We start from the raw sequence: 26,630 nt of genomic DNA, 5'->3' as shown, positions 1-26,630 counted from the left end.
AAAACAGCTCCTTTGCCAGCAGTTCGCCCCTTGTGTGGAACTCCAACCTTACTCCACCTACCTCCTCCTCCTCCTCCCCCTCCACGCACCTCCCCTCCCTCTCTCCTAAACAGCTCCAAGACACAAAGAGAAAGGGGCTCAGAAGTTTCTTTTTCTTCAACTTTTTCCTGTTAACGGTTCAACGCACAATGCAGGACTGTCGTCTTTTCCTGGTTACAAAAAAACCAAAAAAACACCGAACTGCTTCTGTACGACAAAGCAGAGCAAAACAGTGTGAAATGTTTGTTTTTATCCACACTTGTTTAAAAGTACGATCCTCTTTATTGACATAAAAATCAGAAACAGTCAAACTGAATTTTCACGAGCGTTTTAAATCCTTAAAAAAAAAGCTCAAACCTTTTGCTTGCTTCTGTCTTTTCAGTGGTGCGGAGAAAAAAAGATACACACTTTATATGCACAGTAATCCTTTAGCTGCTCTACTTTAAATAGCCCAGATTTCATGATCCTTTGACACAATTTCAGGTGACTCGTCACAGAGATACATGAATGAAAAATATCTGTATAATCAAAGACCTATAAGCATGGCCATATGTCATATATTTCACATGCTGCATTAATCCTGGCAAACAGCTAGAAATCTCTCACATTAACTGACCTTTCTTACGAATTTTCAGTACGACTGACTAGTTAGTTAGACTATAGTATAGTTATACTATAGTAACGGCTTGCATTGTGTGCTCAGTAGAGCAGATGCGAATGCTCGCCATGATGATGGTGAAACCTGTTTTAATAAATCAGTAAAGGTGAAGGCTCCTGGAAAAGTTTTTGTTCGGAGGGATGCTGCTTTCAAATAGCTTCTGCTAGCTCTCAAAAATGTTTGTTCATTTGCTACCACTATGATTGATGATGTTTGCGCTTAAGTCCATCCACATATCCAAAGTCGATTAATAACTGTACCCCACACTGAGAAGCACTAACACTAAGACATCCGTCAATCTGTAACAGTACAGTATATCCATGTTTTTCTGTTCTTGTACTCTGCAGGCACTTCAGCTCATCGTGATGATGTGTTATGGCCTCACTTAACTCGTGACAGCTGTGTCCAACCTTATCGCTGGTCAGAATGACTAGCTCTGCAGGAACTGGTTGCCTAATCCTAAGCTTGTGCTTCTGTGAAAAATTGACATTTTCATGTTTATTTGCTAGAGCTGCTTTGCTCGAGTGACAAGCCAATGACTTCACATTTGATGTCATGCTGTCAAGCATGACTGAAATAAAAATGACTGAAATAAAAATGTTTTTTTTATAATTCTTGGTTTTGTCATAAACTAGCCAGGGCGCTACACAGAGCAAGAATTTTGACTCTTTTCCAAACTGACTTAGCTATATGTCAGGACCCCCAGTAATCTGGTTCATGTTATTGCCAACACGAAGGCCCAAGGACTTATGACAGCCACTTTAGATTCCTCTAACATGCAAACTGCCAATGCTGTTCTGCAATGTGTCTGAAGACCTTCAAAGTTGCCAAGAGACACCTCTCACAATAACTCTGAATTCCAAAAAGTTTAGACGGAGGACACAAATAAAAAAGACCAGCAATGTAATTGTGGCACATGTAACCCAGAGTAAAATCTACATTATAATCAAGCCCATAAATATTCATCAACGACAATCTTCTTCTATTATTTACAGATCACCTTAATATTGGACTGTGAAAGTCTTCATAGCACTTAACTCTAATGGAAGAAGTCACAAACCTCTGTTTTTAACTTCGTTTTAGCATTTTTCAGCTTACCGTTTGGGTTTTAAAGCTGGCAGCTCCACAGTTTTGATTCACTGCTCCCACCCAAAAACCCTTTTTTTAGTCAAAAAGCTCTGGAAAACACTTTAAGTGGTCTGCTCAAACAGCACACAGTCAAAGCAGGAAAACAGCTTGTGAACACAGTGGAGCATTTAGCAACTGAAGAGCAGGATATCTCACACAAGAGTGAGTTGAGTTTAATTTGACACAACTGCAAAATGAAAGCCAGACAGATGTGCAAACAGGTAACTGTTTCACATTATAATCACCGTAACGACTAAATTAATATTCCAGTTTCTACACTGCAATCCATGCCCAAAGTTCCCCCCAAAAACCCAAAACTTTAATGCGCTTTCACAGGAAAGAAGGACAGACTTAAAAATTCGATGTATAAAAACAGCTCATATAGTTAAGAGATTATCTAAGTAGTAATAACACAATAAGTTTTAAAAAATCATACTGATGTTTCAAGACTCATTTGATAGAAAATACATGCATAAAGGAAGAAATCCTTTTTAAAAATACCAATTCATTGTTCAGCATTAAAAATTAAGGTCTTCCAAACCCTAACCCCAATTAGTTAGTTATTCAATCTTAAGTGTAGCACAGCGGCTGCATAATTCGACGAAGGAGAATGCATACTGGGCCAAGGCCTAATCGCGCACCTCTGAACAAAAATATCTGCTCAGTTTCTGCATGGTTTCTTTCTTTGCCTGTGCTTGACCTCTGCACCAACGGAGAGGATAGAACTGTGTTTACAGACTTTTGTTAAAGCATTTCTTTGTGCTGAATTGAACATTAATTTGTCTAAATTAATTAACTAATAGACTGAGATTATTTCCATGTGTGATCAAGTTATGAACACCTGCAGAATACTTAAAGGGATGTTGGTCAAGATTGCGACTACCCTCAGCGCCTTACCAAAGAATGTATACATGAAATGTAAACCATCATAACCGAACCAGTAAGCCCTAAAAAATATCTACTGTGCTGTTTTTGTGTAGATGTTTTCTTTATGATGTGTTGATCAGCTATCATTAAACATTAGTCTTTTACACTACTTCGTAATGTATTATTAATAACAATCAAAAGCAATTGTTAAGTAATCGCTGCTAAGTAAAACAATCCATGTTTTTCCGATTCCCAATTTAAAAAAATAAAAATTTTCACTGTCAAAAAACTACATTTGACAATTTTAGATAAAGTCCTATTTTTCTTCTTAGATTTTAGTGCAGGGAACCTACAACTGAATTAGTTTAAATGCCACTCAGGCCCAACACACAGCTCTCTGAGGCAAAACAAATCAAACACCAGGATCAGTGTTAATCTACATGTTACCCGGGGCAGAATTTAGAAATTGCTGGCTCATAGTGTTCGTGAGCCTGTGAGTAACTGACTACGCGGGACTCTGAGATTGGTTTAACAGCGCCATCTAGCGTGAGTGCTAGAAGGCGCTGTGTTGCATGCCAAGAGTTTAAGTGTGAGTGAAATGCGGGCAACGCAGACAAAGATTTTAGAAGCACTCAATTTACTCCTAGTGATAATTTATATTTAAAATTCTGTAATAATTCCGTTTTTTATACAGTTTAGAACAAGATGCATATCCTTAGATAATCCCTACAGTTGTCAAAAAAGCCAGTAACAACAAAAAAAGGTTTGAGGCTACATATTTACAGCAAGAATTGAAACTAAAGGCACTTCATATGACAGTATCTAAAACACTGTAAGGCGGATTGAGCTATGTTGCTTCAATCTGACATATTTCTTTATATACATTTTATAATGTGCTAAATAACTCATGTAAAGTGCACTTTATACTGCTCAGCTTCACACAATTACAACCCTCTTGAATACGTTTTACATAGACATGCGCACAGCCTGTAAATAGCGTAGACATAAACATATGTGTATATATGTGTGTGTATACACACACTTTCTACTTTTTACTACATGTCAGTAAATTGTGTTTAATTATTGTATTTCTATTTATACTATGTCAGTATGTTTATGTTAAGTCTCTTTTTTTGCGCCACCTGTAGCAACTGACTCTTGAATCTTCAATCCTCTTAACATACTACAAGATATACTGTTAATGTAATATTTGCTATACACTATATCGGCTTTAACTACTCTGACAACTAGACTATGCAATGAGCAGTAGGCCATAAATCAAACGTACCTTATATCCTCCTCAGCTTCTCATATCACGTGGAAGAGCCTGTATTAGCTAGAAAGTTTCATTTGTGGGGCTACCATGCTAATACAGTAGTTATTCATGTCCCAGGTGCTTTTCACCTGTGCGCTTTAACCTGTAGTGAGTTTAAGATATTGTTAGTGGTCCCACGGATTTAAAATAAAATGTAGTTTTGAAAGTTTCGTCACTATTAAAAGTGCATTATACTAAGCGCCTCGAACAATTAGGAGGAAATTCAGGTGAACAGGTTAGCGCAATTACTTTTAGCTAGCATAGAAGAATTATATAAACTCACAAATAATACTATGTCCTAAATTAATATTTCAGATTCATAAAATGTTGATAAATTTCACACATTAAGCAAGAAATCCTCTTTGCAGGCAGTGCAAGGTTCATAGTAGGCAATTGAAAGAAACGGAAGTCTGAAATGTTATAAACCACAACTGGCAGCATGATGTCTGAAAATAAAATGTGTGAATGGTCTAAGTATCTGCAAAAAACTAGTTCCTTTTCGTTTATGACTTGCACAAGTGTTTTTAATCAGAGATGTATGCCACTGGGTTTAAAAAAAATAGGGTGGCACAGGGGGCTCCAGGAAATCCAGATATTTAATCAGAAATAAAGTTATCATAGAAAAGAATTATTTTCAGATTCATGCGCAGGGGTTCTGCACAAGACTTTAAATATAACTCTGCGGTGGACAGTTGTTTTAAAGTGGAAAAAAGCATTCAGACTTTTTACTTTAGTAAAAATTACAACCTTACTTGGTAGCCTAACAGTACTCAGTTTGTATAATCAAACATTAAAATACCTGAAGTACATATACAGTACAGGTACCTCAAATAGTACCTGTACTAATTATGTAGAATGGCAATTTTCAGACTCATACATATTATTATTATACATATTGTCATAATTATACATTCATGTGTATGTCTCTTTAATAATTTTAATTACTTATATGTTGCTGAATAGCTTGCTCTAATAAAATGCAATTTATCTGCAACACAAGAAAAACCTAAAGCCTTCAAATAAATGGTGTTGAGTACATTGTATCCAAAATATAGTGGTGCAAAAGCACCACACATACATAACATAAAATACAAATACATTAAACCTGTGCTCAGAGATTTAATATCAAAGTGTAAAATGAGTTTGATGTCCCTGTATTCATTACTGTTTTAAAAACAAATCAGATGTTGCAACTGGTACAGAATAAACCCTAAAGCAACTAAACTTATTTGATATGCATTTGTGCAGACAGTTTACAGTAAGGGGATATTGGCAGCACTGCTCTACTGCACTGCAGTGTCCACTTATGCTCGTTTTCTTGCTGCACGAGAAGAGGGAGTAAGGTCTTTACAGAAGACATGGAGGGCTGATATATGCTGGCCTTCGTAGCTCCACAACCTTGTTTTATTAATTTTTAGAGTATCGGTGGATTTTCAGATTCATGCAGCAAATAACTGATATCTTATGTAATCCAGAAAAAGTAAAATTCATCACGTTGTCGAAAAAGTACTGTCGTGGTCAGAGAAAGCAAGCAGAAGGTTCAGTCGATAAAAAACAACAACACAGCAACATTCTGTATATTATCATATAAATTTTCTTGGTCATATTGACTTGGTTGTCTCCAGACAAATCCCATAGGCCATGGCTTACAGCAAGATTAAATGAGTCATGTGGCCATGTAAATGTCAACACAGAAGAAAATGATATGACATTTTACAGGAATCAAACCTATAACAAGCTACCCACCTGAGCACCAAAAAACGATGAAGATCAGTTCCTCCCTGTCTGATTGTCAACATTTCTTTTGTGCTTTTTGTGTTTGTTTTTTTTCACCAGAGGGTCACAGCTACAAGTTAAATAGTTATTTTTGACCCACGGCAATATAGTTTTTCTGATACACAAGTCTTTCTCAACTAATTCTGGTCACAGTGTGTGAGAAGGCAGCAGAACACAAAGTCGTCACCCACTCCCCTCTCTGCCAAAGAGGGGCCCGCAGACACAGTTTAATGAGGCACCCTCTCGTGACATAAAACCTGATTCATCGGCAACCATCAACAAATCAAACAGCCATCTGCATTCCTCGCAGCACCTCTACATTTTGGGTTAACAAGTATATCGCTGAGGATAATGCAGCAAAGTCCCGCCCAAACTGTAACACATTTTTCTGTAATCTCCACACAAACTGTACATTCCCGTTCCTGAGCAGTGTGTTTGAATACATTTGCCTTCATTTATGCGCTTCTTTTTTGTTTTTTCTTTTTGTTTTTTGCATGATGTCTTTTGATGGAAGCCACTTTTTGTTCAGCAGTTCAAGATAAGAGAGCCAAAGAGCAAATCCTTCAATCTTGCATTAGCATTTCCCTCCAGTTGAAACTGTGATTGGGCCCGTGTGTCAGAGGCAGAATCGGTGGGTCGACCAGCTGCCACACCCCAGTCTCTCCCATTTCTTCGCAACTGCAAAATCCCAAGTAAGGAATCTGGACAAAAGAAGACACAGATGTGCATGTTGTCCAAAAAAAGCATTGGGAAAGGGAGAAGTTACAAAGGAAATCAAAGAAGCGCCGAAACTGAAACGCTACACTGACCTTTCGAACAACTTGGACAAAGTCCTTGGAGTTTTGGGGGTTGAGGCCTTGTATCTGGCGAGTGCAGGCCTCCAGGGAGGAAGCATGGGCCACAAACAGGACCGTGTTTCCTGTGTGAAAGAGGTAGAGAACATAGAGTCACATTCCTCAGATACCATAAGCTTTCTGTCCCAAACTAAGCCATTGATGATGTTTAGTTTCTTGGATACGCGTGTTTTACGAGCTAAGAAGTTTAAAAGTACAACACTGAAAACTACAGTTTTATCTACATAAAGTGGCTGTTTTAACCTGTGAATGTTGGCAACATTTAATGCTTACTAAGCAATTACTTAAAAATCCTGGATACATGTTAATTATTATACTTTACCCAAGTTTTTGCACTCAGTCAGGATCTCTCGGGTCACCTGGAAGCTCCTGCTGATGTAGGTGTCATAGGACTCTGAAACTGTCAATTTACTTATGGGAATATGAGGTCTAGGAGAAAAACGAAATAGATACTAGGGGTGAAGTAGATTGTAGGATCAGAGAAAACAGCACAACCTCCATAGTGTTAGTGTTGCTGTGTACCTATATGTTGTGTCCACACTCAGATTAGCAGCAGCCAGCTCAGCTGGAGGGATCCAGGAAGGTAAACATGTACCTGAAACCCACTTGGTCCATTCAAACAATCCTGGCTCCACACGGATTTTTGTCTTACCGTCCTGCTGGAGACCTGGCAGAGAGTTGAACTGAGACTTACTCTTTCTGGAGTAAAATGTAAAGGAAATGTATAAATATGTGCAAACGAGGTAACCTTTAAAAAGGATTTGCCTTTTTAAAGCAGACATATTGATGTGTCTAAATACTACGAAGGTCCCGTTACACTTTATAAAATGGACCTAGAAAAGCCTCACTGTGATAAGACCTGAACTAAAGATTTATGACTCAAAGCTAACATTGAAAATATCACACAGTAGAAAGAAGCTGAGTAGGTGCTGGTGTCAGTACACTGACGCCTGTGAAGATGAGGTCCTACCTTGAAGAATGTGCTGAGTAGTCTGAATGCATCGAAGAGAAGGAGAGCAGTAAACAAAGTCTATTGTTGTATGGCTTTCTAACAGGGCTTCCCCTGAGATAGGACAAAATACAGTGTGATTCCACAGGCAAGAATGTCATGTAGTATGGGAAATAAAACATTTCAGTCTTAAAAAGCTCAATTCTTCAGAATCTCAGATAGCTTTACACTGGTAAATGATATAAAAGTAAAATATACCAACCAACAAGACGGGCCTGTGTGGCGCCAAAGACAGTAATTGGGCAATCCTTATCAAAGTCCCGGTGCCCACCACTTCGAGCTGGGAGACTGGTTGGCATGTTGAGATTAGAGCGAATGTATCTGCCTGCACAACACAAATAAAATATAATAAATCAAGTTAAACGTATTTAATGCCATACTGATGTGTAAAAAACATGGTCATCCCCCTATTAAACCCTTACCTTTGGAGTCAAAGCACTGAGTGACCCAGTGTTTGCCAAACACCACATCCATCCTCTCTCCATGGCGACACACAAACAGCCTCATCTTGGACAGGGACGGCTGACTAGCTGGTCTTGACACCTACGATTAGAATTGTTTGAAACTGAGTCATTAAAGACAACATGCACTAATCTGGAGCCTCTGCTAGGAGCCCACGCAGTAATTATTGTCATTAACAAACTCTTTACTGGGATTGTTACAGGACAACAGTGAGGTTTGTGGTGTTTTTTTGTTTTTGTTTTTTTTACTTTAACACGGGCTGTACCTGCATAGGAAGACAGAGGCCTGGAAGGCTGGGAGGATCCACAAGACTGTCAAGTAAACTGTCATTTTGCTGTCCATCAAAAAATAGCCCACCAACAGTGCTGCTAGAGTTCGATGGAGAGGCACAGTTAAGAAAGGAGAAAGACCTAGAGAATGAAACAAAAAACAAAACACAAATGATTTAAATTGTTAATAGTTTTAAAAAGGGCACAGCAACCCTGTTTCCCTTCCTTACCCATGGACGACCCATGTATCAGACTCATCGGCACGGTTGACGTAGTTCTCAGGCAGGAGGCCGGACAGCCCTGTACTCAGCGAACTGCCAAACACCCAGCCTTCGCTAGCGGTGCTCTGCTCCATCGGAGACATGAAAATAAAGTCTCCTTGCAACAGCTCCAGCTCGTCATCGTTCTGAGGCATGTACGGGTACATGACTTGCAGTGTCTGCGGGGGGCCAGATGATTAAGAGCCATTAAGACGGCAGCAATTTCAAGTGCCCGAGCTACAACTGAGGAGCGGAAACATGCTTGTTAAGAGATGGCACTAAATGAGAGTGTACCTCGTGATTAGCAAACCGAATATCCCTGGAGAAGAGCACGGCCAGCCAGTCACACCCTGCAGACACGTCAACATTTTTGGCTAGCTTCTCCAAAGCCGGAAGGCTACTGGCTTGAAAGTGGTAAGCCAACGTGACATGAAGCTGTTTCTTATGGGGCTCAACATGAACATCTGGATTAAGGATAAAAAAGAACAGCATATACACACCAGTTATCCACAATAATAAAAGCACTGGCAGGTAAAGTAATTAACACTACAGATCGTGTCACAGTGGTATATTTATGTGGGAAAACCTGGATCCTGGCCTTCAGCATCTTTCCAAAGCCTACAAGTACCCCCAATTCAGCCCAACCATATTAAGCCTAACTCTAATATGTGCCTTTTCCATGCAAAAGTTAAGGGTTTCTTGGGATGCACCAGTTGAAAATATAGAAAATACTAGTACCACTTCTGACCTTTAACCTTGACGATAGCATACAGCCTATCTCTCATGTTACTATTAGCTAGCCTGGCTCTGTACCATGATACAGTTCCATGGTTGTAGTTTTTCGTCAATGGCTACATGATGGACTCTCTTAACCAGGCAAAGGAACTTCCAGGATATGGTATCAACTAGCGAACCAAGCCCCAAACAATAATACATTAAGCAGTTCTGCCCAAATAATTCTAATACATGGGATAAGCAAGAGAGAATTGTATTGATCCTTTCATAAAACTCTTAGTCAGAAAGCAATTAGGCATGCAAATGTCTGTCTACTCCTTTGAACTAAATCATTGCTGCAGAGAGCCTGGGAGCATTAGTATCCAACACTGCGTCTGCAAGACAGCGTTCATGTATAACCTCTTAACCAAAGGGAAAAAGAGGACTTGAACCTGCTTTTGATGCGGCTTCAGTGGCAAAGTCAGCAGCAAAACTCTTCAGAACTTCTGCCATCTGTTCCTCCACGAAGAGACCAATGAAGGTTGAGGAGACATAGAGCTCCAGGGGGAGGGGCATAGGTATGCGACCCTTCCACTTGGCCATGGTGGTCTGGAGAGCATCGGACAGAGCCTCCACCTTCGCATCAGTACACTGAGTGTAAAGGAGATAACAACACAGGAAACTCAGTGATATACTGAACACTCTGTCATTGCTAGTGATCTCAGAAACAATCTGTACATGGGCAAATATAGAGTTTAGTGCAAATATACTTACATACATACTTATTTATTTCCACTGAATATATTTTCTGTAAGTTTAATCAACTTTTTAATATAAGCTTCTACTGTTATCCTGATGACATCCAGCTCTACCTGTCTACCAAACCTAACACCACTCTCCCACTTGTGACACCTCCAGGAAATCTGCTTTGCTTGCAACTCTGACTTTCTCCTGACTGGCCCCAAAGGTCTTCTTCTCACAGTCCCTTTGACTACCATGATGTTTACAGTAGAGTTTTCAGTTGCTCAGCTCCGCACCTTGACATCTGTGACACTCACCACTTTCAAATCCTGTCTCACAATGCACGTCTATGCATGCAAGGCTTTGAACTGGGAGAAATTGGGCTGAAATTCTACACATAGACGTAATGCTTTAACAAAGCGGAACTTGGGTCATAAGTTAGCTAACAACTGAGGGACAGATTTTAAATTTGAAGACCACAAAGAGGTTACAGGAGGTTAACCAATCCAGCAAACTCAAATCTAACATGTTGTATTTGCAAGCACTTCTTTCAGTTCTAAACTGTTCACTGCGTTCTCTGCAGCAAGCTTCACGCGGAAATGTGACAGCATACATTAAATGTTTACTGTACATTTGCAGAAACTGAAAACAACTTCCTCTGGGTGAGCACAAATAATTTAAATACACACACACACACACACACACACACACACACACACACACACACACACACACACACACACACACACACACACACACACACACAGGAAGTTGAGACTGACCATGAAGAACTGGCAGAGGGTAATGTGGGGAAAGATGTTGTGTGCCTTGTTCTTGCCACAAGACAGGCGGGACTGCTTCCAGAAGTGCGTGAGCTGCTGGAGCAGTGGCCCACTTGGTCGCAGATATAACACATACTCTCTGGGTAGAGGGTCATCCAGGAAGGGGTCATCAACATGGGAAAAGAGCCTGGAGTGACCAAGATCACGTCAAGTGGAAAGAGGGAGAAAAAAAAGCTGTGATAATGGAAGATAAAAAGGAAGGAGCAGCTAATGTCCAGCAGAGGGCAGCGATGGTTGTAAATGCAATCTGATGTGTCAATAAAATGTTACATTAGGTCAGTATATTTTTGCCATGTCAAGAATATCCATTTGATTTCCTGTTAAGCAATAACAACAGGGAGCGTAAATATGAGTGTGCGCATGTGTTGCTCTCACCAGTCACAAGCCGCCTGGACGTTTTTCCCTCCTGTCGAAACCAGAGCTTTTAGGCTGCAAAACAGGAAGCGAAAGCAAGAGGGGGAGATCAAAGCACAGCCACACAAATCAATACTTTCTCTTCCGGACTGTATTTATTAGGAAGAGACTGCTGCGTCTCCGTGTGACTGTGAACAAAGAACAAACATCCAGAGAGACCAGTAAAAAGACAGAAAGCACACAATGATTCTTTCATTATTCATACCAGAGGTTCATGAAACACTCTGACTTGAAGCAGCTAGCTTCTTTGCTAAGAACTAAGAATGCACTAGGACAGTCTGGTTCTATCATCAGTTAGGTGTGGCCACCTACAGGGAGATGCATCTCCCTGTGTTAGTGTTAACTGAGGTCGAACTTGAAGCCGAGCACACTCGAGTACGGTAACAACACATTCAAATCACTCGTCTCATTGCTTAAAAATGTAGGCCAACAAAACCCCTGTGTCACGATACCAAGATCTGCTATAAATGACAGATAAAATAACGCCTTTGGTTCTAAAATGATATAAAATGAACGGTTCCTACCACAAGATTTATCTGTGTCATTTTATACTCTAATTTCTTTCTTTTTTTCCTGAAACAGAGAGCTGATTGAATGATTACTCTCGAGTGTTCAAAATCTAATTAGCATCTTTTTATAAAAGCTCTGTTATCGCAGGCTGCCTCTGAAGGGATTTGCTGATTCAAGGAGGTTTCTTCAGCTCTTAGAGGACTAACACAGATTATATCTGCAAGAGACGGTAATTTAGAAGGTTCAGAGCATACACGCACTGCAAATCTTTGGTGCACTGTAGCATAAACTTTGCTGTTTTGTCGAATATATCTTATGCTTGGTATTACAGCCTGTAAGAGCTGGATTCCTGATAAACGAGTAAAGAAAGGAAGTAGACAGTTTCATGTTTAAACAACAGGGAATTCATGTTAAGTAACTGCACGTTGCTTTGTAGCATTTAAGCTTTAAAGCTCAGCTACAAGCCACCCAACTCCATCTCCTTTGAGCTTTGTAGGGTGCTTGAAAATAAAGCAGAACTCTGAGTCTGTTTAGCTCTCATTCATTGCAACAGATAACCCTAAAAGTAAAACCTTCAAAATAATGTCACATTTTTCTAAATGATATCTCTATTCTCACATAAGAGAGCTTTGCTTGTTGGTACTCTTAATGGCAGTTCTAATGAGCCATAAAACTGAACAAGGGGTCGTATTCTGCATCATTGTATGGTCACCATTTGACTGAATTTATAGCGTGATGCGGACAGAGTTCATTGTGCCGCCCTGATGTTCGAACTCAATGAGCTATTTTTAAATTTGTCCCAGTGAGAGGGTCCTAGATACGGCGAAATCCCCCAACCCTGGGGCAGTGCGCACTGAAAGAGCACAGCGTGCACGCTGAGAGCGTCAAGCCTACAGGATCCTAACAGATGGCTCACACAGATCTACATAAAGACTTGAGTTATATATCAGCTACAGTGAGAGTCAAAAAATTTGGTTAGTCTATGGTTAATCTATTATTTATGCTATTTTAGCACTACACCACCACTGTAAGGAGGAGGTTTTAAGAAAGAGAGTCAGTTGTCCTTTTCAAAAGATTCCACCTGGTTCTGTGTGGAGGAGGAAAAGAAGGGGATTTTCTCTCAGAAGGCATGATGGGATTACATGAGACGTCACAAAATCCAATCCAGGCTGGAACATTGGATTCTTGCTTCTTATCTCCTTGGTATTTTATGAGAGTGAACCCTTGCGATATTAAATAATAGTAATGCTCTTAGTGCGGAGTCACAGAGCAAACTGATGCAATGGCACTTGAATTTAATCTTCCTTTTTTTTTAAAGCTTTTCAAAGGAGAAGAACCCCCGATCCATGTATAAACAATAACACAACATCAAGCAGGATGGTGTTGCCGTTTTTTATTCATCTGTGTGGCACAGATTTTTAAAAAGGGCAATGTTTTAAACAAAAGATTTTTTTGTATGTGTGTATTTTGAAAATGTAACGCACAAGATTGGAGTTTAAGCTTAAGCTTTTCGTGGATCAGTCCACGTGAAAAGGACATCATTACCGACTCTGGCAACACTTCAAAGTAAAAACATCGATGCTGACACGTTTGATCAAATCATACGTTTCAGCTAACAGCCGATTCAGAAATATGTCTGCCTGAAACTTGTCGATTTTTCCTCCTTTATTAAATCCATAAATAAAATTCTTGAGATTTCCAAATGTCTTTTGTGAGAGTGTCCTCGACTGAAGTAGGTAACAGTAACCGAGCAGGTTTTTTCATGCCTGGAGAAACAGAGGAGCCTCTTCCTGTGAGGAAGCCGTGCTAAATACCACCAGGCTTGCTTCGTTGCAGCATGTTTCACTGTGGTTTGTGCTGTGTTTTTTTTTTTTTTGCTACCATTTTTCTTCATGATTGTGCTTGATGGCTCACTTTGGAATCGTTATACAGGTGGCCAGAGTATTCACACTCAAACCTCTAGTGTGACTCCTCTGGTGGAACTTGTAAGTGTAATGTTCTCACGATGAGCTCTTCCATGCATAGTTCCCTTAGAAAAGAATATCTTTATATTAAGATACTGATTAAGCAAGAAATCACATGCATGTGATGTATTCCTTCGCCAGAAGTTTAATAAAGAAGGTAATCTTTCCACAATTTTTAACGCTCATATTGGAATATTATAATCAACTGCTCCACATTTTGAAAATGAAATATCCTCATACTAAATTATAAATGTAGCAATACTTTTTTCAAAACCCCACTTTCAAATTTGGTGCCTTCTTTATTAAACTTTCCCACATTTCTAATAGTTTTGGAAAAAGAAATGAGCTGATTTAAGTATGCGTTGTTCTTGGTATTTCTTGCAATCATTTCCAAGCTGTGGTGAGGCCGTTTTCAGAAATATCTTTAACTTTTTTAAAGCCTTACTTTCATGGTCTGATTTTGACTGACATGCGGGACCACAAGGAAGTCGTAGTACACCAACAGACATGCTTAAAGGTGTCATGTATACTTTCGCCACCGCAAATTCCTACATGCCTGTCTGCATTTCATAATCTAACCTCAGACGAGTGCCTACTTTACAGAGTGGTTATGACTGATAACAAGAACTAGGCGTCGCACAACCCATGTAGATCATATCAGTGTAGATATTTGGATGCAGTCTTGGTAAAAAGAGAGTACATTTCGAAGGTTTTCTAATAAGGACAAACACCTCATACTGGTTGTCAAGCACAGTGGTGTAGGTGTGATGATTTCAGCTTGTTTTTCAGTAAAAGGACCTTAGCACCTCGCAGCCGTTGAGTCGACCACGAAGTCGTCTGTATGGCAAAATGTTACAGAGTCAGCTGAACTAAAGCGACGCTGGAAAGAAGAGTGGGTCAAACATCCTCCACAACAATGTGAGAGACTGAGACAGTCATACAGTTATCCGGTCGTTAAGTGATGACATGATGAATCCTATTTCCCGGCCTAAAATAGCTGTGTCGCTAGCGGTCACGTAGCACATCATTATATACCAGCTAGCCAAACTTCAGTAACCCTACAAACGTCACTGCTGTTTAGTTTTCTGTCTTCATTTATGTTGGAAGTGATAATTTTAATTTGTTTCCAAAACCCGGTAGTCAGGACATGCTATATTGTATTTAGATAGCAGGGAGTTAGCTCGCTAGCTTCTAACTTCTAACTCCGTTGAATGTCATAAATTCCGTTTTCATGGATGCCTAGATGTTAAACTCACCTGGGAGAGCAGAACGCTGATCATTTTATTAAAGATGAAAGACTTTAGACAGTTTTTCAACTCTCAGTAATGCCATAGTGATCGTTTGATATATGGACCTGCAGCAGAGTTTAGGCCCAGACACGGCTAGTGACGTCAGACTTAACGACTGGATTGGTGCTAAAGGCGAATCTATAAGTTAAATAAATAATATAATGGTTACATTTAACTAATTTTAAGACCAAGTGAGGACAAGATGTAGAGTCTTGACAGACAGAATATTGTCTATTTTTTTCATTAAAAATAAATATACGCACCTTAACCACTTTAGAGTAGAATGATAACTAAAGACAACACTGCCATAAGTACAGAAAACAAAATAGTTGAACCAGTTATTCCAGCCTTCACTTACTAAAAATGTTAAATGCCAAAAAAGGCAAAGACTTTTTGACTATAGTGGTCGATGCGTTTTCTTTTACCATGAATTAATTCCATGTTTCAAATGGTTTTTCTATGTCGTTCCAGTATATATATTTGTTAGTGAACGCACTCTGGATTAGTAATAGTTTCTGTCACGCCGAAGTATAAGAGAAAGTGACTATTATTGAATGGAGCTTTAACTTAATTTGCACATGCACCACGGCTGCACGCAACACAGAAAACAGCTTTTCATGGCAGCCACACATGGCAACTGTGTTTAGTTCCTGTTTCCACATTTAAGCCCACTTCAGATAAAGTGTTGTGTTGCATGTTAAAACAGCAGTGTTTCTGGTTTTTCACACGTGTAAACATACAGCGGACTATTTATTACAGCTGAACTGGATATTTTTCCATGCAGGTTAGCTACATAAATTTCCAAAGAAGTAGCAAACCACAAATGAAGAACAGAAGTTAAAAAAAAGAAGCATATCAACACATCTTAGGACACACACAAATGTGTTAAATGCTCCCAGGGGCCCCCTCCTGACTTCACTCAATAGGCAAATGAACATTTCCTGTTTACAAGCCACACAGTTTTTGCCACTTATTACAGCCACAGGGCTGAGAGGACTGATGCTGCTAAAACCAGACTGCAGCCTGAGGAAAGCCCCCATCAGGAGAGGAAAGGGGCTCCCCTTCGGCCAATCTAGCAGACTACGCAAATGGGTGGTAAGCCCACGCCAGACATGAGGCCGGAACAGCTGATTCATCATTATAGTTCACGATACATTGCCTACAAGTATCCTTATACACAACAAGGCTGATGCATTCATGCCAACAAAGCAATAATGCTCACCGACTTAACATTTCCATTATGTAGGTTTATTGTATATGTTGAAAGAGATGCTTTATGGCATTTTGTTTCCTTAGAGTTAGTGACACTAAGCCAGCTATCTGTGGTAGGATTATAAAAAGGTCCTTGCAAAATTTTCTATCAAGAGATCCATCTCTGACCCTGAAAAGTTTGAAAATCCCACTATTAAACTAGCCACATCTTTGAGGTCAATTTGCTTTGCACAAAAAGTGGAAGCAGCGCAAAGTTGTAAGCACACTAATGTTTAGACATTTGCCTGCTAACACCTCTACAGCTAATTTGTTTTATCTTGTCTGTTTAATCTACTAGTAGATGCCCGTGCATCAGTGTTGTTTGGCCTGTTTGTTCTGTTGAAATGGCTTGAAATGAAAACAATATGATGCTTTTATAAGGTGCTGTAGGTGCATAACCGCAACAAATAAATATTTTAAGCCATTGCTAGGCAGTTGTTAGGCAACATGATGACATTATAACATGACATAAAGATATATTGGTAGCTAACTGGTTCTCAACATAATATATTGTGTAGAAGCCAGGTTATATATGACAAATGATATTTCAAGTTTTAATGACACTTTCTTTAGTTTTACGGCATCTCAGCTTGTGAGTGTTTGTAGTGTTTGTGTTTGCAAACTAGAGGTGACCGCAGCAATCTGCTAGGAACCGCTAGTGTGAATGTATCTGACCATACAATCAGAAACAGACTTCATGAGGGTGGCCCGAGGACTCAGCGTCCTCTAGCGGGCCCTGTCCTCACTGCCCAGCACCGTGGAGTCCAACTGGCGTTTGTCATGAAATGCCAGGATTGGCAGGTCCACTTGCACCCTGTGCTTTTCAAAGATGAGAGCAGGTTCACCCTGAGCACATGTACAGGATCTGGAAAAGCCATGTAGAAAATTATACTGCCTCTAACATCACATGACTGGTTTGGTGGTGGGTCACAGACCTCTACAGGCTAGGCAACGGCACCGTGGCAGCCATTAGGTTTTGAATTGCAGCAATTACATTTCAGCAAAATAATAATAATAATAATAATAGATTGCATTTATACAGCGCTTTTCGAGACCCTCAAAGCGCTTTACAATTCCACTATTCATTCACTCTCACATTCACACACTGGTGGAGGCAAGCTACAGTTGTAGCCACAGCTGCCCTGGGACAGACTGACAGAAGCGAGGCTGCCATATCGCGCCATCGGCCCCTCTGGCCAACACCAGTAGGTGGCAGGTGAAGGGTCTTGCCCAAGGACACAACGACCAAGACAGAGAGAGCTGGTGATTGAACCGGTTACAAGATGAGCTTCCCAACCCCCTGAACCACGGTCGCCCCTAACCCGCCTAACCTCACTTTTTTTTCAGGGCGTCTTTGAATTCAGTCCTCTCTAAGTTGATCATTTTCGTTTCCATCAAACGTGTTCCTAAAACATTACGTAGTTCATATCAGTATAGATATCCAGCATGATCACTTTCCCACTGAGATCTGATGATTTTTTTGAGCAGTTTATTAAAATACCAATTCGGATTTTCCTAAATCTTGCCCCTTACAAATACTCTCAATATTTAAGTAATTAAAAAGACAAACACAAAAACTAAAAATATTGAAAACTAAACAAAAACTAGCTTTTTCAAATAATAAAAACTGAAGTGCAATAAGGAAACTAAGTGAAACTAAACTGAATTAAAACAAAAACTCAATACTGAAAAAAATTAAGAAATAAATTTAGAGAATACATAAATATATATACTTTGATCTCTTGGTGTTGTACATTCAGAGCTTTCTTTAGAGCTATCAAAGCAACATTTCAGTATCACCCCTCTAACCGTACACTGCTTGCCGTACAAAGCAAGCAGTGTACGGCCCGTGACATGGGCCTCTACTCTTCATTATTTCCACACAATCGACACATCAAATCCACAAGATCTGACGGAGAAAGTCAGAGATTGACACCAGTTAATGAACTGTGAGCCGTTTGTGTTACTAAAGTTAATGTTTAGTCGCTCGCCGAGCTTTGCCGTTTGAGCAATTGATCAGAAATGCTTCTAAAACAACTAAAACAAAGTGTGCTGTTTTAGCATGCTATTTTTAGTGCCCCGTGACGTCAGTGAAATGAGTGCACAGGGCAAATGTTTCACTAAGAATATGTGAGGCTCGGTGCCAAAATTGTGACGCATAGCACAGCATTCATCAAGAGTCCGCGGATGTGTCATGCAAAGCAAAGCAAAACAGCAAATGTTCAAGAGTTGCAGTTGGCACGCACATGGATGCTTTCTGAAAGCTAAAATCAGGATCTTTATTCTAGTTTGGGGGTTTTTTGGGGTTAAATTACACCTGAAAATTTTGTTTCCAGGTCTCAAAGGTCAGATTAAAATTGGCCTGTCGACAGGTTAACAAATACAAGCTTAATCTAAATAGAGTTTTTAACTGTTTACATTTCCTAAAGTTTTGCATTTGTCTACTGAGAAAAAAAGTACAGCAACTCAAGAGGTATAAAAGGCTTTTACAATGCAGAAGAGACGTGCGAATCCCCTGCGTCAGCCACCCTTCAACCCTCAAACGAGCACACTCTAAAGGTCACAAGCCACTTCCGGAAATGGGCGACTTCCTCTTGGCCGTCTGCAATGCAAGCTCAGAGTTTGTTACTGCAAGCAGCCACTAACACGTCTGATGTACTCGTGAGCTACACTGAGTGACTGCTGTAAGATTTCCTCAGTTAAACTTAAATGGTTCCTCATTGATGCCTTTGGTGCGTGTTACACGGGAGTAAAGTTAATGCATGTAGCTGCTATGGTTGAGGCGGGAGTTATGAAACCGATGCAGGCAAGAGAACATTGTCCCACACCGACTTCCTCTTAAACAAACAAAAGCCTTTACAGACAGAAAGAACAGAAACAAAGACAGAAACGACAAATTTACCACATATTATGCTATCTGAGCATAGATACGTTAGAGCGCAGCAACCGCAGTGCCATCGCCCTCTTCACTTTAGACACACTGTCGGAAACCAACAGACATGGCAGTGCCTGAAGATAATTGCACGTGTTAAGGAATACAAAACAGAGGCTTTTGGTCAGCATTTGTCAGGGTTTATACTGGAGCTCAGAAGGGCTGCATTCTATTTCACAATCAACACCAGATTTAGGCCAAATAAACAAATGAAGGGCACATTTATGGCATTTATTATGCTAAACTGCCAGATATTAGACAGACCCAGCCTTTCAAAAGCAGCAATTTTCTTAGAACTTGTGTTTAGTTATGATGTTATATTTTCTAATACGCCACTTATTAAAACCTGATCACCTGATTACCCCATAACATATATTTTTATTTCAGATTTTGGATTCTGTGTGACAATCCTGGATGCACGAGAGTTTATGTGACTTTTGGGATGAAGCACAGACCTTCTGACTGAGAAGTGGTCATGCTGCATAATTCATTACAAAAGCCTTCACCGCTTCTAGTTTGTCTACATCCTGTTAGCATGAAAGTAAAAGTGAGCAAAAGGGTGTCTAAATATTTTATTTACTCTTTTAATTCCCCGATTTGCTCTTTGTTCCTGCGGTTCTTGTTCTGCTGCATTGTGGTCATCAGCTTCACGCTTCAGTTGCTCCAAACTGCCACAATAAACACTGAGGTAAGGCATTTTAACGAATTAGTATGCTGGCTCATATCCTAATTTGTTTCTATTTCAGTCACATTTTTTTTCTTACAGCTGCTTCAAGGCAGGTCTGTGCTTCATGCATGGCTGACATGAAGAAGCCGCAGACACGCTGTCTGTTTCTCGTAGTTTCTCTTAACATAGTTCATCATTTGTTTAAATCAAGAGCTTAATTCCTCTCACGAGCTGTAAAACTGCGCCTAAATCTGCCATCGGCACAGGTACCTACAGTCAGCCGATACCATAGTTATGTCAAATTTAGCCTCAGGTAATACACTGCTCTGACGTTACACACTTATTGATAATTGGAGGTCAGAGAAAAGTCAGGATCCAAGTCAGGACAGAGGAAGGAAGACAGAGCAACTGCCTTACTGATAAAGTATAGCAGGCCGGAGAATACTGGGGATATAAACTCATGGCAAAAGTTAATATTTAACTACGGTGGCAGTAATGCAAGCAAATGTTTTATCAAGGAATTTCCCAGAACATATTGTTTACAAAATATCTGTAATTATACAGACCATATCTGGAAGTGGCCAGAAGCTTGGATATAACATCACAACAAAAGATCACCAAAAGTCCAGAAGATGGCTCGGTGTAGCTTCAAAAACAAAACGGTAGTTCTAGCCCGATACTCACAGTTGCTCCATATTTTTGGACACAAATTTCTGTTTCATGTGCAGAATTTGTTTACCCTTAAGGTGTTGACGTGGTAAACAAAGATATTGCATTTACAGCTATTTTTGCACGCACTTCCTCCCCCCACACTATAATGTAAAAAGACTCAGTTTAAGATCTTGTTGAGGATCCTTTGCACGATGTCTGGAGTCTGTGGACCTCACCAAAGATTCTTTCTTTGTCATGCTTTGCAGGCCTTTGCTGCAGCTGTGTGTAGCTGTTCTTTATTTGTACTTCTGCCTTCATTTTTGCATTCAGTACGTGGAATGCATGCTCGACTGGCCAAGTCAGTCAAGTGATCGGCTTGGCCATTTTCGGCTCTGTAATGACCTTTCTGTTCTTGAGGCTGATGAGTGTTTTGCACCTTGAAATCTCTACGTTTTTCTCTCTTGAAGTCTTCTCTTTGCAGAGGGATTAGTTAATGATGAGCCTACATAATGGAGAGTTTCAGCACTTTTCTTTACCATAGAAAAGATGCTGTGATCAGACACCAGTTGTCTTCAGTAGAGGTCCAGCCCCTTTACATTGCTCACTATGGCATAGATTTTATTTAAAATAAAATTATATTTGCCATTTTTATTTTCTAGAAAAGAAAAAGTATCCAAATAAAAGGAGCTTAACTCTATATCATGTCCTCGGTCTTTTATTATGGCAAGTCTGTGTTGTAAGGCTCAGTTTTCCAACCGTCTTCCAACCATCTGACACCATTATCGCAGAGAAAGAGAGACCACTGTCCGTCCATGTCCTATCTGATTACACAAGCCAGTTCCTGGATGACTCAGCAGACCCCTCGCTGCCCAATTAAAACAGAAAGCCCAATTCTCCGTGTTCGTGTATGCGTGTGTGTACATGATTCATGCTCCCTACTCCCTGAAAAAAAAAAAAAAGAACTCTAGCACAATGAAGCTGCTGTTCGCTCGAGCCATGACTGATAACTGATTTTCCTATTAGTACCTCTCCCTCTCACAATACCAACTGGGAGAGAAGCTGACAACAAAACCTAATAAGCAGATGTTTATTTTTGATATTTTACAGCAACGTGTCTGGCGTGGTCGTCAGAGTAGATTCTGACCGTTTGAAACACATCTGCAGAACACAGATAACTTTTAAGTGAATCGAACTACAACCCCCAAATGTCTTAATCGTGGATTTCTCCGTTTCTGACACGAGTATTTCATTTAGAGAGGGTTACTGCAAAGCTGTCTGTGGTACAGAGACAACACTGGGACGTATTGCATTATCGCTTGATAAAGCAGACGTGACAAGCGTGTCCGAAAGCAGTTGCCTGTTTACACATCGATCAGATACAGAGCGACATTATCGCCTCATCTTTTACGTCTTTAATGTTCCACTTAGAGAAAAAAAACAAATAGCTTTGTGTGCAGTTATTTCAAGACCAGAAAATGGTTAGTAAAACCTGTGCATATTTGATTCCCTAAAAATAAAATGGGATAAAGAACCGCAAGCAGTCACACATGTAATTAGGCTCCAAAAATATAAAAATGTCATGTTATATTTTGGTATCACTAGTCATATAAGTAAAAAAGGAGCCTCACACTTCATGAGGCTTTCTAGTGTTGCACAAAACACCTTTTATGTTTGTTTTCTAATATCATAAATAGGCCAGAGAGGCCAGACAGCCTTGAAGGCAGTGGCTCCTAATAATCCTGCTCCATTATGAATGTAATAGCCTCAATCAAATCAAAGTGTATCAGTCTGTCATCAATAATAGAAGCGAGCCCTGGCAAACAGGTTGCTCTGTCTGCATCGGTTCTTTGTGCAGAACGAGTGAGAGCTTCAGCCTGGAGCGATCAAAGCCGGGATGACCTCAGCCAGTTTTGCAGACGATAAAAAAGGCTTAATTTTGGAGACGCTGCATCTTAAACAAAAGCGAAAGACTGTTCAACACTTTCGGCCTACTTGCAAAACTCTGCCAACTGTCACTGCTAAATTCTGACTCCTTGTTCTAAATGGTCAGACAGTTTTCTATCTGTACGATCCAGACGGCAAAACAAGCATCAGAGCTCGACGTTAATCGCGGCGCTCTCAGGTAATTCACTTTTGTCTGCTGTGGCAGTAATTTCAGCTTTCTTTTGATACCTGGGGAGAGGCTGAACATACAGAAAGGCTTTTGTGTGAGAAGATGAGGCTGCTGAAATATATGTAATGTGGGAGTCAACGGCAGAGCGAGCAATGAGAGACACTATGATTGCAGATTATGTGATTATGTGGAGTTTGCGCAGCGAGAGGAGGCTGAGATGTAAAAACCGAGCTCTGTGCAGAACTTCAAATTTGACACCTCTTCAGTATGTCGGGTTACACAAACCACATCATGTTTGATAAAACGCTCCTTTGCCCACAGGCTCGAGTGAAATAAAAGGCTCAGCGACAGAAATGTTCATAACTTTACTCACTAACAAAGCTGCGCATCCATTTTTTAAACTTCTCTTCTTTCCTGGTTTTCAATAAACACATCCTTCTGTTGATTAACCCTCATTTTTTTATAAGAAAATGTGTTATTTATATGATTTTTTTTTGAGGGGGGGAGGGCGGGGGTGCAATAGTAGTAAGCAGATCACACATTGTCATTTTCCAGTATAATTACATAATCCACAGACTACAATCACAAGCCAGTACTGCTTGTTTCCTGGCAACTTCTTTGCTCAGGGATGAATGAAAAGAAGTATTGAGAGGCACATCCAGGAGAGGCCCAGGGGGTCAGCTTCTCATTAAAAAAAACAAAAGCAAAAAAAAAAGACTGCCTCAGACAGCACTAAACATCTCCTGTCATTTTTTTATTACCCTAGCAGTGGGAAGAAGACCAAACAACACACGGACAGGTGCGTGCACAGCAGCACTGAGGTACTTTGGTTTGCTGGGGAGGCAACACTTGAGCTTAAGTCATTGTTGCTGTCTTTTTTAGCTGAGATTGAGTAGCTTGCGTTCATATTGTTGGACTAAATACTTTCTGCAGCACCGCAGAAAGAAAAGAAAAAAAGTAACGCATGGCACAATAGATAAGCCGAAATCCTACTGTGTAAAGCTGCTGTAGCATTTTTCTTTACGGGAGTCATCTGAGAAGACCCCACGGGCGATAATATGTATCAATAAACACGCACAGCTGAGCAGACTCGCTGCCTCTCCTTCCAGCTGCAGAGATGCTGCTGATCAGCTGCTGGTGTTGACGCCGAAAGGCAGATAAAGGAAAACTTTGACAGGCTGCTGATGGTCAGCTCTACAGTGTGAGCAGTGTGTGAAGCTGCGTATACTCACGCCCTGGTCTTGGGGAAGCCCATGGACAGCAGTACGTCCAGAGTGGACCCATGTTTGATGGTGTTCGGCCGGTTCTGGCGCTGTCTCCGCGGGGTCACTTTGGCATACAGTTCCTCTTTAGCTGCCATAACTCACTGCTCCATCGGTACGTCAGGTCCACCCCTCCTCCGATGTACTGTCATTTGTTGGAAGTAATAGATGTGTATAGATATAGATAGACCGATGGGTGTAGAGAGTAAACCAGAAGAAGAAAGGAAGAGGCGAGCTATTTAAAGCAGGCTGCCCCGGCTGAAGAGGAAGCGCGTAGAAATCACGAAACAGTGCGGGGAAGCGAGCATGGTGAGACTTGGTCTAAACGCACTTAGCTTGTCAAGCTGCCTCTTGACGGACTCGCACATGAACTCAACAGCAGGGGGCTCAGCCATGGAAAGTCACTTCTGCGCTGTCAGCCGTGCCCCCGATCCACATTCGCCGAGCGCGGAGGCGAAAGTGTCTGACTCCCGCTCGCTGTTCGCATCCGGTGCTCTCGAGTGAGAAAGTCAGCCTTTCCACGCCGAAACGATGTCTTATTTATGAATGAATCCCGGAGCGAGGGGAAGGCTCAGCCTGTAAACGGTCGCAGGTCTGACTGCGCGGCCCCTCTCTCTCAGTTAAAGGGGCATACGCTTGTTTGTGAGAGGACAGGAAAGCTGTTATAAACGGAACCAGGGTGAAACTAAAAGTAAAGCCCACTCCTCTGCTTATATACGTGTGCGATGAAAGTAATGAGATTACTTGAGAAAGGGTGATGTAAAGAGCCGAGGTACGGCTGGATGGTGGAAAAAGTTGGTCACACTTCCTGTCTGCGAAAGTCTGTGTCGACACTACTCCGCATGCGCAGTGCACTCCAAAGGGGATCCGAGCACCATCAGTTGCCACAGTAACCCGCTCAATTTGCCCTACATTACTACGTGAAATATAGGTACTTCTAACTCTTACGGATCGCGGTGATGTGTGAATTCCTCCTGCAGTTAAGTGAATGATTTTTGTCATTTTAAAATGTATCTGTGTAGAGAATAGCACAACTTTTTTTAATGGTAGCTTTATTTTCTTTCATATTGACAGCTGTAGCATTTCAGCTTGTGTGTGAGATACACTTTTAAAGGAGAAAATAGAGCAAAGAACTGCAATAAAAATAGATAATCATGATAATAAGTAGCACCCCATCGTGTTTGAAACGAAGCATTAATTTTTAAACTCATCTGCATGACTATGATTATATATTTGTGCACGTGTGGCCATGTATTGAAAATGAAGGGCGACATGTCTCATACAGCTCAATGGACAAAAATGTTTACTTCTTATTCAGTCCACTGCCCATCGTGTCCATCACACATACTTAGCAGTAGGCATATTTTTTCCATACATCCCAATAGTTATAAATTGAAACAACAGTTAAAACTTCAGAATTATAACAAAAATGTTTTACGATGACCTGGATTCCTCGCTCCATACTCAAAGCTGACGGGCAGCATTTGCTTTGGATTGTTGCTTGGTGGATGGACGCTACTCAAAAACCAAAAGGAACACTTTTTAATCAAAGTGTTGGATTAAATTAGTTAAACATACTGTATGTGGTCAGGGAAATAACAGAGAGGGTTCTTAGTTAGTCCTATGTCCTCTAGGTGGCCCTGTGCTCACTGCTGAGCCCCTTGGAGCCTGATTGGCATTTGCCATAGAATACCAGAAATTGAAAGTACAACACTTTTGCCTTGTGCTTTTCACACATGGGAAGAGGTGACAGACATGAAAGGGTCTGGACAAGCTGTGGAAAATGCTATGCTGCCTGCACCATCGCTCAGCACGACCGGTTTTGTGGTAGGTCAGTGATGGTCTTGAGAGGAATGTCCATGGATGGAAGCAAAGGCCGCTACAGATTAGGCAACGGCACCCTGATTACCAGTAAGTATCGGGTTGAAATCTGTGGACCCACTGTAAGACCCTACGTTGGTTCAGTTGTTCCTGGGTTCCTCCTGAGTCCACAACAATGCTGGGCCTTATGTGGTGAGAGTATGCAGGCAGTTGCTGGAGGATGAAAGAATTAATACATTGACAGGTCCCATGTTCACCTGATCTAAATCCAGCTGAACTCCTCTGGGACATTACGTTTCTGTCTATCTAATGCCACCAGGTTGCACCTTAGACTGTCCAGTCTAACTCCTGAGTACAATTCTAAGTTGCTACAGTGAAATTTTAGTAAAATGTACTTTTAATTTTAAGAGTATCTTTGAATCCAGCCCTCTGTAGGTTGATCCTTTCGTTCCTAACACATTACCCAATCTATATTAAAATAGAAATCCAGCATGATTTTCCCCCACACATATGATATAAAGTGTTCCTTTATTTATTTTTTGAGAAGGGTATAATGAACTTTCCCCAGTTTCAAAAATAAAAGTGCTGTTCCACTGTCATTTTAGTCTATACATGGCAGACAAAAAAAAATCTAACATGCGGCAATAGGCTTATAAGGAATTGATGTACATGTGCTTTAACTTTATTGGATCAGCATGTATTTGCAAGTACAACTAATTTTTATAAAAAGAGCAGTATTTATAGGGTCAGTGAGGGTTGGCTAGTCAAACAGTCAGTCTGTAGATGACACAAAAGCTAAATATTACCCTTCCGAGACAAATG

General features: G+C 40.5%; 1 protein-coding gene across 1 annotated transcript; it reads right to left on the bottom strand.

Moving 5' to 3' along the window:
• Positions 1 to 4,587: 4,587 nt before the first annotated feature.
• ubash3ba (ubiquitin associated and SH3 domain containing Ba) lies at positions 4,588 to 24,794 on the bottom strand. Its single transcript, XM_085288783.1, has 14 exons — positions 23,958 to 24,794; positions 11,310 to 11,363; positions 10,875 to 11,061; positions 9,804 to 10,002; positions 8,932 to 9,101; positions 8,608 to 8,816; positions 8,374 to 8,518; positions 8,069 to 8,189; positions 7,849 to 7,971; positions 7,608 to 7,700; positions 7,160 to 7,304; positions 6,960 to 7,066; positions 6,593 to 6,702; positions 4,588 to 6,484 (listed from the first exon to the last, which is right to left on the bottom strand). The coding sequence occupies exons 1-14, from the start codon at positions 24,083 to 24,085 to the stop codon at positions 6,347 to 6,349; spliced, it is 1,929 nt and encodes a 642-aa protein (XP_085144909.1). The 5' UTR covers positions 24,086 to 24,794; the 3' UTR covers positions 4,588 to 6,346.
• Positions 24,795 to 26,630: the final 1,836 nt, after the last annotated feature.

Source organism: Mchenga conophoros, linkage group LG10, assembly GCF_057382185.1.
Source record: "Mchenga conophoros isolate Kocher_MC1m ecotype Shallow Benthic linkage group LG10, M_conophoros_male_GT1.1, whole genome shotgun sequence".
NCBI lineage: Eukaryota > Metazoa > Chordata > Actinopteri > Cichliformes > Cichlidae > Mchenga > Mchenga conophoros.
The sequence above is the reverse complement of the archived record's forward strand: the minus strand, read 5'-3'. Positions and strand labels throughout refer to the sequence as shown.